Source organism: Plectropomus leopardus, chromosome 20 (genome assembly GCF_026936395.1).
Source record: "Plectropomus leopardus strain MGB_pleo_1.0 chromosome 20, ASM2693639v1, whole genome shotgun sequence".
Classification (NCBI taxonomy): domain Eukaryota; kingdom Metazoa; phylum Chordata; class Actinopteri; order Perciformes; family Serranidae; genus Plectropomus; species Plectropomus leopardus.
Genome location: NC_142195.1, coordinates 3,396,412 through 3,409,295, shown reverse-complemented (window position 1 = coordinate 3,409,295; position 12,884 = coordinate 3,396,412). Strand labels below are relative to the sequence as shown.

Sequence of the window (12,884 nt, the reverse complement as noted above, 5' to 3'; positions counted from 1 at the left end):
AGAACTCATTGAGTGGTCAATCAAAATAAAATGAATCAACAACAATTTAATCGAAAATCTTTTTTCAGTCAATTTTACGCAAAAATGTCAAACATTTGCTGGTTCCAGCTTTCTGAATGTGAGAATTTGTGGCTTTTCTTTCTCATCTATGATAGTAATTGAAGAGTCTTTTTGTTTTGGAGTGTTGTTTGGACAGAAGAAGCAAACTGAAGATGTCAATACTGCAGAATTTTGAACATTTTATAAACTAAACAGCCCATTCTCATTCCAGACTTATAAAATACTGCCACTTTGACAGGACTTTTGGCATAAGATTGCAATGCCAAAAGTCAACTTTTGTGTCCTCATGAAATACAGCAGAATAGCGGCAGGCGAAAATGTGTCTGAACCAGAGACTGTATATAAAGATGGACGACGTGCCAGCTCCCCCAAAGTGAGGTTATTCAATCTGGATCGCTCTCTGGTGTCTTACTGCAGTTTAGGTCATAAAGCCCGCCCCTCCATGTTAGTGATTGGACACTGGCCAAACTAAAAACTCAAAGTAGTACACGCCAAATAAATTTTTCCAAAAGATGGTTTCTGTCACTGAAGGTAGTTCTCATCACCCTGATGTTTGTTCAAGTGTTTGTTTTTATGATTAGTTTGGTATTAATGAGCAATCAAATTATATAAAAAGGGAGTTTTCCTGCCATGATTGACAGCCAATCCATGCACTCACATTCAATGGGGCTGCTCACGATTGGTCTTACTGGTGTTTTGGCAGGAACTCCCCAACCGAGTCCACAAACCAATTTAAAGGTGGCTACGTCCAAGTCTATGATTTGCAGTGCAAGGGTCCACGAAACATCATCAACACACTATAATAATATCGAGCGTTATAAAACTCTGCCTTACAAGCCTGTAAACTCATCAGTCTACTTAAACTAAACTTCCTGGGTGATATTTCATGTCTCACTGGTATCTGAATCCAGACGACACCACACGTCGTTTTAGAACAGGTCTGTTTTCAGTCATAATGCCTCGTCTAGCTGAGCTAACATGGCTTCCTGCTGAACACACCTGAATACACGAGCAGCATCGCTGTGAATCCAGCAGCAGCTGGGGAGCAGTCAGACAATAAATACAAACATATCATATTTATGAAAACCTCCTGAAGCATGCAGGCGGCTAGGATTTTATATTTCATGACTGCATTTGATTCTGGATGTGATTCTGGATGAGAGTGTCTGCAGACAGGATGGCTTCTGTCAGCGGAGGGATACAGCCTTTTTTTTATAATCCATTTTATTTATTTTTATTGTTTTGTGGATGTCAGGCTGCTAACAGTTTCCCGTCAGGATTCTTTTTTATGTTTTATATCCTCCCTCGGGAGCTTTGAGAAGTGACATCGCTACATTCTTTCATTTTCCTCACAAAACTGATTGCTGAAGGTGTGTGTGTGTTCTTGCACTTCTATTCGTGAGAGGACCAGAGCAAGTTTGGAGAGTGAGGACATTTAGTGAAATTCCTCTTCAAAGGTTAAGATGACTTCAGGGTTGATGTTTTATGATGTCAACCATGTAATTGCAAAGTTCCTGTTTTGAGTCTATCTTGGGACCTCTGTTGCATGACCTTCTCCTCGTCTCTCTCTCCCATCAGTTCCTGATTTTTTTTTTACTGTAACCATCAAAATAAAGGTGAAAATGACCAAATGTGTGTGTGTGTGTGTGTGTGTGTGTGTGTGTGTGTGTGTGTGTGTGTGTTGACTCACCTAGTACACTCAGCTCCGTGTGTGCGGTGATGTTGTGGTTCTTGTTGGAGGCTGTACAGCTGTAACTGCCAGAGTCGTCGTCAGTGACACTCCTGATGATCAGATTACTGCCCACCAGCAGAGAGTACTTCTTATTCCTACAGAGGAAGGAACAGTGAAGCAGTTTTCTTTCAGCATTTTTTACATAAAAATATGTTTGTTTTAAGTTAGCTTCATGTTTACTAGATAAACCATCATGTCAATGTCAACAAATCCAGTTAAAAGACCAAAACCAACAACATGTTTGTCAGTCTCTCAGTACTTTCAGACTCCCCTACTGTGTCTAAGCCCATTGGTTCCTCCTGAAGACGTAAATCTTAAAAAAGACACATACATACTGTAGATTCATGTTTAAAAAAGGCTCAGTAGTTTCCCAGAACAGCTGCTCTCTTTGATTTTTAGGAAACTTAACTCAAACAAAAAACAAAAAAAAAATCATTTGTTGGGGACTATTTTAAGCAGAGGATTAATCCACATTTGGTTCTCCTATGAGTTTTTTTGGCAACAGGATGCTGTGTATGTGATTGAGTCAAAATAAACTAGTGTGTGGGTTCATGGTATAAAGGTGAGTTATGGGGCCATAATAGAAAGGCTAGGCCCTCGTACATGGGAACGGCCACGTATGAGGGATTTCTGGGAAGTGATAGTCAAACACATAGCCATAGCATCATGTGACCTAGAAAAGCCATCAGTTTCATACTACCTCATGCGAGTGTAAAACCTGTTTTTGTCATAAATGGGAGTTTTTTCAAAATTGAGGCATATTTTACATTCGCAATTTCACGTTGTGTAATTCGAGTTTTATTGAAAACCTGGAGACCTGCGTACTGTTGGTTATCACATGGGTTACACGTATTAGACATTTTGTGTAATAGGAACAGACAGTTGAACAGACCAGCTCTGGATGAGTTCCTCTCCTCTCCTCCACTGGATGCTCGGTGTTGGGTATCCAGAAGCGGAACATTCCAGCACTGCATCAGTTCCCAGCAGAACCGTTGCTCTGGATGGACGCTGGAGGAACTGGAGGTTCCTGCTCACCCCAGGCTCTGAGAGAGAGAGAGACAGAGAGAAGGAAGTTAGACACTAAAACATGGTCCATACCCAAATATTGCCGTCCTATGTATTTGTCGAACAGGCCACCGGAAAACAAAATGAAAAAACTTTCTGTTAATTTGACAGTCAGTTTCCATGTATTTTTCATCTAAGTTAGTCCGGTGAGGATAATTAATGTGGTTGCTGTCCATGGCACTGACAGACCAGCAGGTGCTGAAAACAGAGATGCATCAATCAGCACACTGCAAAAACACGAGAAAACAGCGGTGGTACTAATTGTATGGATAAATACCACAAACACAAGGACAACAACCATTTTACTATTGCATCTGTATGAGGCCAGTCAACCAGTCCTTTAAAAAGAGTTTTCATGAAAGTAGCGCGCAACACAAAGAACAGCTGAGGCTGATGGGAATTCCATTAACGCTGAAGGCATTTGATTATACACAAAAGCATTACACACATTTTGACCACATAATGGTGCTCGATGATAAGTCTATAGTTCATCAGAGTTATTGGGATTTATTCTGTGGGGTCTATGAGTCTCCAACAAATTTAATGGCAATCCATTCAATAGTCAAATGAACAAAATATGTCGTTTGTCCATACCCCTGACAGTGTCACATTTTAGCATTTTCTGAGCAACTGGTTTGATTTCTACAAAAACATGAGGAAAATGATGAGCAAGTTAACGAGAAAAGGCCAAAATATTGGAAAGAAATGAGTAAAAAGGTTACAAGAAAATTAGCAAAAAATTAATAAAGAAAGAAAAAAGAAATGAAAAAGAAAATGACATGAAGAAATTCTAACAAAATGAACACGATCTTACATACATATTTATTAGAATTTATAAATATAGTTTTCTGCACATTTCTCCCTTTTTTTCTTGATAATATGCAATTTTCTTGTCACCTTTTACTTTTTTCTTTTTTTTGCATTTGTTGGGCATGACTTGACAGTTACTCATTGCCTTTTCCTCATATTTTCAAAAGAAATCAAACCAATTTTCTCAAGTCCCAGAGGTCTGAATGCATGTGAGAGGTATCTGAACACAGCTGGTGTCGATCCAGGGACTAAAGAGTTAATGACAGGTTGACATCACTATTCAAAAGTAAAACTGTTTTCTGACTTTACACATCCATGATTAGGTTTGGTTAAGTTTAGGTATTGACCAGTCACGGTTAAAAGAAACCAAAGTTGCATGCTGGTCGGAAAAGGGAAATGAACAGTGGTGTCCAGTGATAACCCTTTAAAACCTGGATCAGCATGCTGCACCGAGACACCTTTTACAATCACTGAAACCTTTGAAAGGTCAGCAAATTGGTTTGATTTCCTTAAAAAATAAGGCACGGAGAGCAATCAGCAATTTGGCATAAAAGGTCACGAAAATTGCTAAAAGAACTGTGAAAGGAAATGAGAAAATGACCACAATATTAGCTTTAAAATAGAGGGAAAGACTCATTAAAAAAATAAAGTAACTGGGAAAACTACAATTATAGTTATTACAATATATATATATATATATATTTAAAATTAAATTACAGTAAAAATATACAAATACTAATAATATTTTTTATTTTATTACTATTTCAGCACATTTCCAGTTTTTGTTCTTTTACTTTTCTTTTTCTTGGTGCTAATTTCAGGTAATTTTCTTGAAGATTTATACTAGTATCTTGCTAAATTGTTGGTGATTTCTTGTTAAGTTACTCACTTTGTTTCAAAGGTTAAAAGTCCATTGTTTTGTTAACTCATGCCGATGTGGACTCGGCTGCTCCATAACAACATAACTCTACTTTCTCCGTTGTAACTGATGGGGAACAGTAATAATTGCTATGTCTGCTACATGGCTCTGTCTCTTGAACATAAACATATCTTGTTTTGGGGCGTTTGTGTAAAAGACTGATGCTGTGTAGTTTCTTCTGGGAGGACAGTCTCCTATAGAGCCACACAACTAATGCAGAATGTCCAGACCCTCATTACTGCAAGTGTAGAGGAAGCCATGCAGTGAAAACATGAGGAGGAAGCCTCCCAGTGTTCTCAGAGGTACATGGTGAATATATGGCCAAGAAATCAGATGAATGTTAAGTTCAAGCCAGATATGGCAATACTCCTCTGACCATAAAGCAGTTGATGTTTCTGTTGGGATCTGCGGCTCTTTTCTTTTCCCCCTTGTCCTCCAGTGTTTCCCCTCCCTTCTTGTCGGATGTTAGTCCCCAGTTTGTTCCCCCTGTCTGTGTGTCTTAGGCTGGGCATGGCTGACCTACATTCTGCTCAAGCTGAGCTCCTCACTCACCTGCAGCTCATCACACACCCACTAGTCATCCAATCTGATTGCAACCTGATATAAACCCGGCTCTCCTCACAAGTCTTCGCATGTTCGTTGTTTTTGCCTTATATTTTGGAAACCCGCTGAACCTGTTTTTTTTCTTTGTGTCTCAACATCTGCAAAACCCATCAAACCTGTCCAGCCTCGTCCAGCATCACATTTTGTCTCTCTGTTAAACCTCTACTCTGCCATTCTTTCCCTACTCAAACTCTCTGGACTCCCACACTCTGAGGCTAAGATCCTGTTGCTACCCATTGTTATTTTCTCCATTTGAGCATTAAACTGTGTAAATCACCACCCGCGCCCCGTGTCTGCATTGTGGGTCCTGAGAACTGCTAGATTATAACAGTCTGAATCCCAAAACTACATCAGAATTGACTTCTTAAAAATAGGCTGAGCCTTTTTTCCTTTTTTTTTTTTTTTTAAAGTTGACCTTTATTTAACCAGGACAGGCCCCACTGAGATTAAAAATCTCTTGTTTTATGTCGTCAGATTTTCTATCAGATCTCATCTAGAAAAACTGAGGCCTGAGGACACATTCACACGCACACATATACACACACACACACACACATACACACACACCGTGGGTCAAGTTGTGTTTTGCCCTCAGGTTGGCCTGAGGGCTGGTGGGTTCTTAAAGAACGACAAGACGATTACCTTTAGGAGACAGGAAGTTACATCAACATGCCCCACGGCACTGACACACACACACACGCACACACACCTTCAACCTGAAAAAGACTGATAATCTCGTATTCATCCTAAATCATAATGAACATTAGTAATTTCACCTCATGTCTGCAGCCTGAAATGAATGTAACTGAGCTGAGAGTAATTTAAGAAAATAAAAGCATTAATTTATGTTAAAAAAACATTGTATGTATTGATAAGTTTTGAAATTAGTTATTTTATATTGCTTAACATTATTTCATTTCTATGATTTATTTTATTTATTTAAGTTTCTGTATTTCATATTGTGCTTTATTCTTTTTAAATATGCATGATTTTGTAATTTATTTTGTAATTCACAGTGAGGATCATTTGCATCATCTGTTTATATTTAAGGGTTTACATTTTTTTGTATTTTTAGTAATCGATGTATTTTATAAATTATGTTATAATAAATTTAAAATGCAACAACTACTAAATTCCAGCTATCAAAATTAAATGGATTTCATGAGACCATAATGTATTCAGTGAGTGCTTCCTGCAGTGGAGCCAGATCTGTCTGATTCACATTCAGCATCACACACTAACACGCACACGCATGCACGCACCCACACACACACACACACACACACACACACACACACACACACACACACAATAAATAAGATGTAAAGCTGTTCGACCTCTGGATTCAGGGACAAAAAAACAAAAGAAACAGTAACAGGAAACAAGATAATCAGCAGAAATGTGAACAGTGAACACAGTGCAACAAAAAAGAAGAAGCTGGAGAAGCGTCCACACAGCAGATTTTTTTTTTTTTTGCGGTTGGTCACAGAGAAGAGTAAAGAGCGAGGGATCACAGAGATAATCACTGAACGACAGCGTGACTCCTTTAATGTTTTCACGGACACGCCACCAAAAGAGGCTGTCAGCAAATCAGATGACACACGAGACGCCGCCTGCATCACAATGAAGAGGAGGAGCCGGGACACACTCTCTGATACCAACACACACACACACACACACAATATACACACCGATGCAGAAAATGCACAAAATACCTGCATTCATTTGTGTCATAATTTCATTCACTTTTTGTGTGATTGTAGCACTTTGCACCTCTAAAAAGTTGAAAAAAAAAGGTCATTATTCCCTCGTATGTATCTTATCTTTCCTGTCTTCAGGGTAAATTACCATTTTAAAGTTTTTTTGTAAGCTCCTCAATACGGCTATAATAACCTATAGCTATAGTTAATGCTGTAGTCCATGTTATGGCCAATAGTTTGAGTTATTTCGCTTTATAAGAAATTATGTTTGTTGGGGTTTTTTTGGTCAGTTTGGTCCGGTGAATAGCTCTAAATATCTGCTGCTTTTGCAGTGCTTTTGGCATAAGATCACAACATGAAAAGCCACCTTTGGCGTCAACATGATACACTACTGGATGTCCGCTGAGAACGCTGCTGGACAGAACCGTTCATGGTGCTATTATGCGCCAGTGCACAGCCAGACAATACTTGCCACGGCAGCATGATAGTTGTTGAGAATATAGCCGGACGGAACCTGTTGTGTCTGCATAATACACAACATCAGGTTGAAATGCTGCTGGTAGCCTAATATAGAGAGCACAAAGGTCCCTATAGGGCAAGAGGAGGGCTGAATGATGGATCCGACTTTCATGCAGGAGTCCGGTGTTCGCCCACCGTCTGAATGTGATGTTTTTTTTCTCCATTTTACCATGTGCCCTTCTTGCATAATCTTAACCATCCTTGCCAGCATGTGAATTTGTTTACGTCCCAGCATTGGATGCAATGTGCTTTTGTTGGCTAAACAATACCACGTGCAGCATAATGTTACCGTGTGCTTGTGTTGACGTCACGGAAGCGGCATCCCGCAACGTTAATAGCGGACGCAGGAGGATACCTTCTACCAACAACTGCTATTCTCTTTACACCAGCCTGAACAAAGCCTCATAACACTGTCCAAAATGCTGCTGCTCGACTCAAAACCATAAATGGTCAGGCCCCACAATACATAAGTGATCTCTAATTTCCCTATACTATAAGCCAAGCTCTTAGATCCATCTCTCTTTTCTAAGTGTTCCTCGGACGCATTTCAAGGCCCATAAAGATTGCCCCTTCCAGTTGGCAGCCCCCAAGCTTTGGAATAGTCTCCCAGCTAGTTTGAGGTCACTGATACTGTGGGGATTTTTAAAAAGCCTTCCTGTTCAGACAGGCATTTGTGTACCATGTGGTGTTTGAATCCTGTATTTTGCTCTCACTTTATATTTTATCTGGGTTTTATTTTGTGAGGCTGTGAGACTCCTCAACGCATCCTCCATACTCTAAACAGCAGTTTTGTTTTCCTGTGTTACATAAGGAGAATCCAACTTAGATAGGATGTACTATCCTGTGTTTTATAGCAAATTTAGCAAGATAGCAAGTCTATAACCTTGTTACTGGGAACATTCAGATAAAGTGACTTATAAGACTGTTGTTTTTCCATGAACAGCGTTTCCTTGCTGAACTGAAGTAGAATGATTGTGACAGTTTTTATAAAAATTTGGATTGACATTTTTCTTCATCTCTTGCATGAGAAGTGAAAAGGGCACTATGGATATTAGAAACCATCTTAGCAACCAACTAGAATTACAGCTGTATGCTGTAACAGTCAATTTGGGCTTGCAGTTTACATAAATGAATGCTTCACACACACCTTCACCCAGGCAGCACAGAAAATCTGGACAATCAATACAGTTCAAGATGGACACTCAAGATTAGTGTCACCTGTTCAAATTTCTAATTTGTTCCTTCCTGACTCCAAATGGATGTTTATGCCAAATCTAAAGCAACTCCCTCAAGCTGTTCTTGAGATGTGCTCACAAGAATGGGATGGACAGAGGGACGAAAACAACACAAAAGCATAAGGCCTGTTTCAGCACATTACGGAAGCCCTAAGCGGACGTGGTTTTTCTTTTTTACAAGCCGTTTTCTCGATATAACGAGATATTATCTCGTTATCTCGAGAAAACGGAGTTTGTTTTCCTGAGATATTATCTCGTTATCTCGAGAAAACAAACTTTGTTTTCCCGAGATATTAAGTCGTTATCTCGAGAAAACGAGATAACGACTTTTTGTTAAACTTTATTGAATGAACGTCAGAAGAAGAAGTGGCGGGTGGATGATGTGACAGCAGGTGCCGTGTGGTGTTCAGCGCGGACAAATGCGTGCAGGTTCTCGCCCCTGCACGTACCAAAAAGCACCGGAGCAACAGTATAATAATCTAGTTATGATTACTGATGAATTTGGGTGATGTGTTCCTGTAATAATCATCTTACCTTGCGCAATGGTCCGCGCTGAACACCGCACGACACCTGCTGTCACATCATCCACCCGCCACTTCTTCTTCTGACGTTCATTCAATAAAGTTAAAAAAAAAAAAAAAAAAAAAAGTTCGTTTTCTCGAGATAACGACTTAATATCTCGGGAAAACAAAGTTCGTTTTCTCGAGATAACGAGATAATATCTCAGGAAAACAAACTCCGTTTTCTCGATAATATCTCGTTATATCGAGAAAACGGCTTGTAAAAAAAAAAACACGTCCGCTTAGGGCTTCCGTAGCACATATATGAGCATGTCAACATTGTTTTCAGATGGACTTAAAAGTATGGTGAAACCTGTAACAACGTAACTTGTTGATTTTACACTTTGCCTTTGAACTGAGTATAGAAACAACAAATAACATGTTAATGCTGGTTGGTGGATTTTGTTCATTTTGGACATTAGTTTTATATTTAGAGTACAGACATGAAAGCTGTTAAAGGGCTTGAGTGTATGAAGGGGCTGCAGAGTATAAGTTGTCTGCACACGGTTCTCAAGATGTAGGTGGCTGAGCCGATGGCTGACAGCTAACAGTGCTAATAATTATGTGCAGCACTAAAAAACAGAAACAATGCTGACAGAGCTAATGTTTTAGGCACAATACTTCTGCGATGACGTCTTAATATCAGCAGTAATCACCAAATGAGTACAGTTCAAAGCAGCACTGAGCTAGCACACGGGACACACACATGCACTAATATGCTAGTGTGGCTGGACCAGCTCACCACAACAAACCCAGAGAAGCTCACACACAGAGGGAAGTGTTACTTCATTCCCTGCTCAGGACGCCACCATTCTTTACATAGTGGTTTGCTGCTATATTATATATATATATATATATATATTAACACCTGGAACAACAGTTTTCTTGTGCTGCATTCAGACATCTTTCACTAGCATTTAATACCTCTGAAACCTGAGAAAATTGGTCTTTTCTTTCAAAAACACAAAAAATAATTTGCATATTGATAAAAAAAATGCAAACTGCAGTAAAAGGTTACAAGGAAACAATCTGAGACATTTATTTTTTTAAGCATTTTCTTGAGCTTGTTTTATTTAATTGTTTTTTTATGCATACATGCATGCATGCTTATTTTCAGGTAATTTTATTAAAATATTTTTTTCCAATTTTTGGGCTATTTCTTGTAAAGTTGCTCATCACCCTCACACTTTTTTTTTCTTTTTTTCGGTTTTCTTTGGTTGTTTTCTTCGGTTCAAACGACTCAAAATGTCACAAATAAAACCCTGAAGGCCGCACTCTGTACATTTAGTTTTCAAAGACATTTTCAGCAGTTGTTCATCTTTTCTACTGATGATTCAACCAGTATGGAATTTTATATAAACCTCTAAACCTTGAAGCACTCCAACAGGCAGAAATGAGCCAATAAAAAACTCTTCAGTAAACCTTGTATGAAACTGGCCCACACAGTCTATACACAAAACGTGGTTACATTTCTCTCCACCTGACAGCTGATCCATACACTTGCTGTTACTCTACGAGTAAACTGGAGCTTTACGTCTCATCTCTTTACTCACTAATCTGACTGGTTCATCCAGACTAACTCCAAACTACAGCAACCAGAAAGTAGGACAGTGATGCATTATCTGGAGATGGCACACGGGAATCAGATGGTGCCATTTGATAATTTCTGACCTTTGACCCCTGAGCCCCTCTGATGGTTCCATCTGATGAAAACTTTACAAAGTCACAGTTAATAAAATATTTATAGAGTCGGAATCATTAAAAGTTAATCCATCTGATCCATTAAAACTTCATACAGATCAAAGTCAAAGAGGCAAAGCTGGAAACACAGGACACTCTCTGACTTATACATTTAAGATGTTTGAAAGATCCTCTGAAGACTGAAAAAGAAGCTAAACTACAATTTTTAAAGTTCTCTATTCTTCTCCTGTTCTTACCCTGAGCCAGACAGATGTCAATTATAAAGATACGTCCAACAAATCTATAGCCTTGCTCAAGGGCAGAGAATTAAAGTAGTGGTGGGACATGTCCTGACCAATATCCAGCAACTACTGAATTGTGCCTAGCAATATACCTACATTTTACATAAACAGTGACCTCAAGTTATGGTTATTGCTCGATTAGGCCATTTGATGTTGAACAGTGACAACATGGCTAGCTTTTGAGCATTGTACATTTTGTATGGACTGTATGATTTACTTGGTAACTTTCATTTTTTGCTTTCTTCCCTTCTTTTTTTCTTATTTTCCCCCCCTCTTTTCCACAAATTTATGCCGTTCAACTTCTTGTTTAAAGCCCAGCATGGGGACTATGGAGCATACGCAGAACATCTAGGCCAGTTTTGGTCCGGTTGAGGCGTGTACATGAAAGAGTATATCGACCCCTAACTGCGTTATCTAGGTCTGTTAGTCTGGCTTTGAGAAATTTGACTTACTAACAATTTTTAGAAGAATTTGGCAGTGTCACAGCGTTGCCCCATGCCTTTTGATTAATAGGTTACACACAGCTTTAACACAAAGGTGAGCCACACTTTTGCGTTGTACTATGCCAACATCATTGTTGCATCACTTTGCCAGTTTTAAGTATCATTGATAGCCACTAGCAAAGCATTAGCTTTAGCTTCAACATAAGCAGGAGAGTCAACATGGTAATCTAGTGTTAGCTAACAGTTCCTCTCAGCATGCTCTGCTATGCATGTCAACAGTTACCAAATCATCATTATAAGAGTAAACCATCAAGAAACACACAGATTAACTCTCAAAGTCCTTAATGAACGATTCAGTGTTACCAGCTGTTTGTGTGGTTTCATCCCTGTGGTGTCACCTGCATGCAAAGGTTCCTGGTCCTGCTGCCTAAGCAGAGGTGGGAGAGTCCAAAGGCTTTTGTTGGGCAGGGGAACCCAGAATGTACCAAATGTAAGCAACACAAAGGGGTGCTTTTTGTTGGGATGATGGGAACGCTCTTTTAAGGGCCCTCAGTCGTGATATTCTGTGTCAGGATAGATGTGATGCGCTGATGTGCGCAGAAATGTTTTTGTATGTAAAGACTACATATATTGGTTGATCAATTTCAATTAACTGTGGCTTGTCCTGTATGAAAACCCAAATGATTTTTTGTTTCTTTGTTTTTTCTTTTGACATAAGTTTACTCTTCATAGTTTGAACAGTTTTGTTTTTCTTCTGTTTTTTGTATGTACATATTTTCATCATTTTTTCCAACAATTCACATTGCACATTGCTGGTGACAATACATTTCCATCACATAGCTTTTATTTTGAAGTGCCACATCTGTTATTCTTGCAATATGTTTTATTTCTTTGTGTTTGAAGCTGACATGTTTTAATACATTTTGTGAAAAACAATGTGATATGTGCTAATTTATAATGTGTGGACCTTAAAAATGAGAAGGAGGAATCTGAAGCCCATGAACAAACCTGTTGGGAACTACTGTACTGAGTAATAAAGCAATAGAGCAGTAGTATATTGTTATTTTTATTCTGTCTAAATTATTGCATTAGGTATTTATTCTGTTTTTTGGGGGGAACACATGCTGCATGTGAGTTTGTTTTGCTTTCTACATAAGATGTTTTTCTGTCACAACAGACAATTACGTTTTCTGATTATTATTTTTTTTTATTCTGATTCCAACTGCTACAACCATGGGAATTATCATACACGCTAA

The 12,884-nt window shown here is 38.8% G+C and overlaps 1 protein-coding gene across 2 annotated transcripts in view; it reads right to left on the bottom strand.

Annotated features, from left to right (window-relative positions):
• dcc (DCC netrin 1 receptor) overlaps positions 1 to 12,884 on the bottom strand; it is a 352,843-nt gene that overhangs the window by 219,383 nt on the left and 120,576 nt on the right. For both annotated transcript variants that reach the window (XM_088070760.1, XM_088070761.1), the window contains 2 exons: positions 2,685 to 2,835; positions 1,751 to 1,887 (listed from right to left, as the gene is read on the bottom strand). In XM_088070760.1, the coding sequence (XP_087926886.1) occupies positions 1,751 to 1,887; positions 2,685 to 2,835 (288 nt within the window). The remainder of the gene's footprint in view (positions 1 to 1,750; positions 1,888 to 2,684; positions 2,836 to 12,884) is intronic.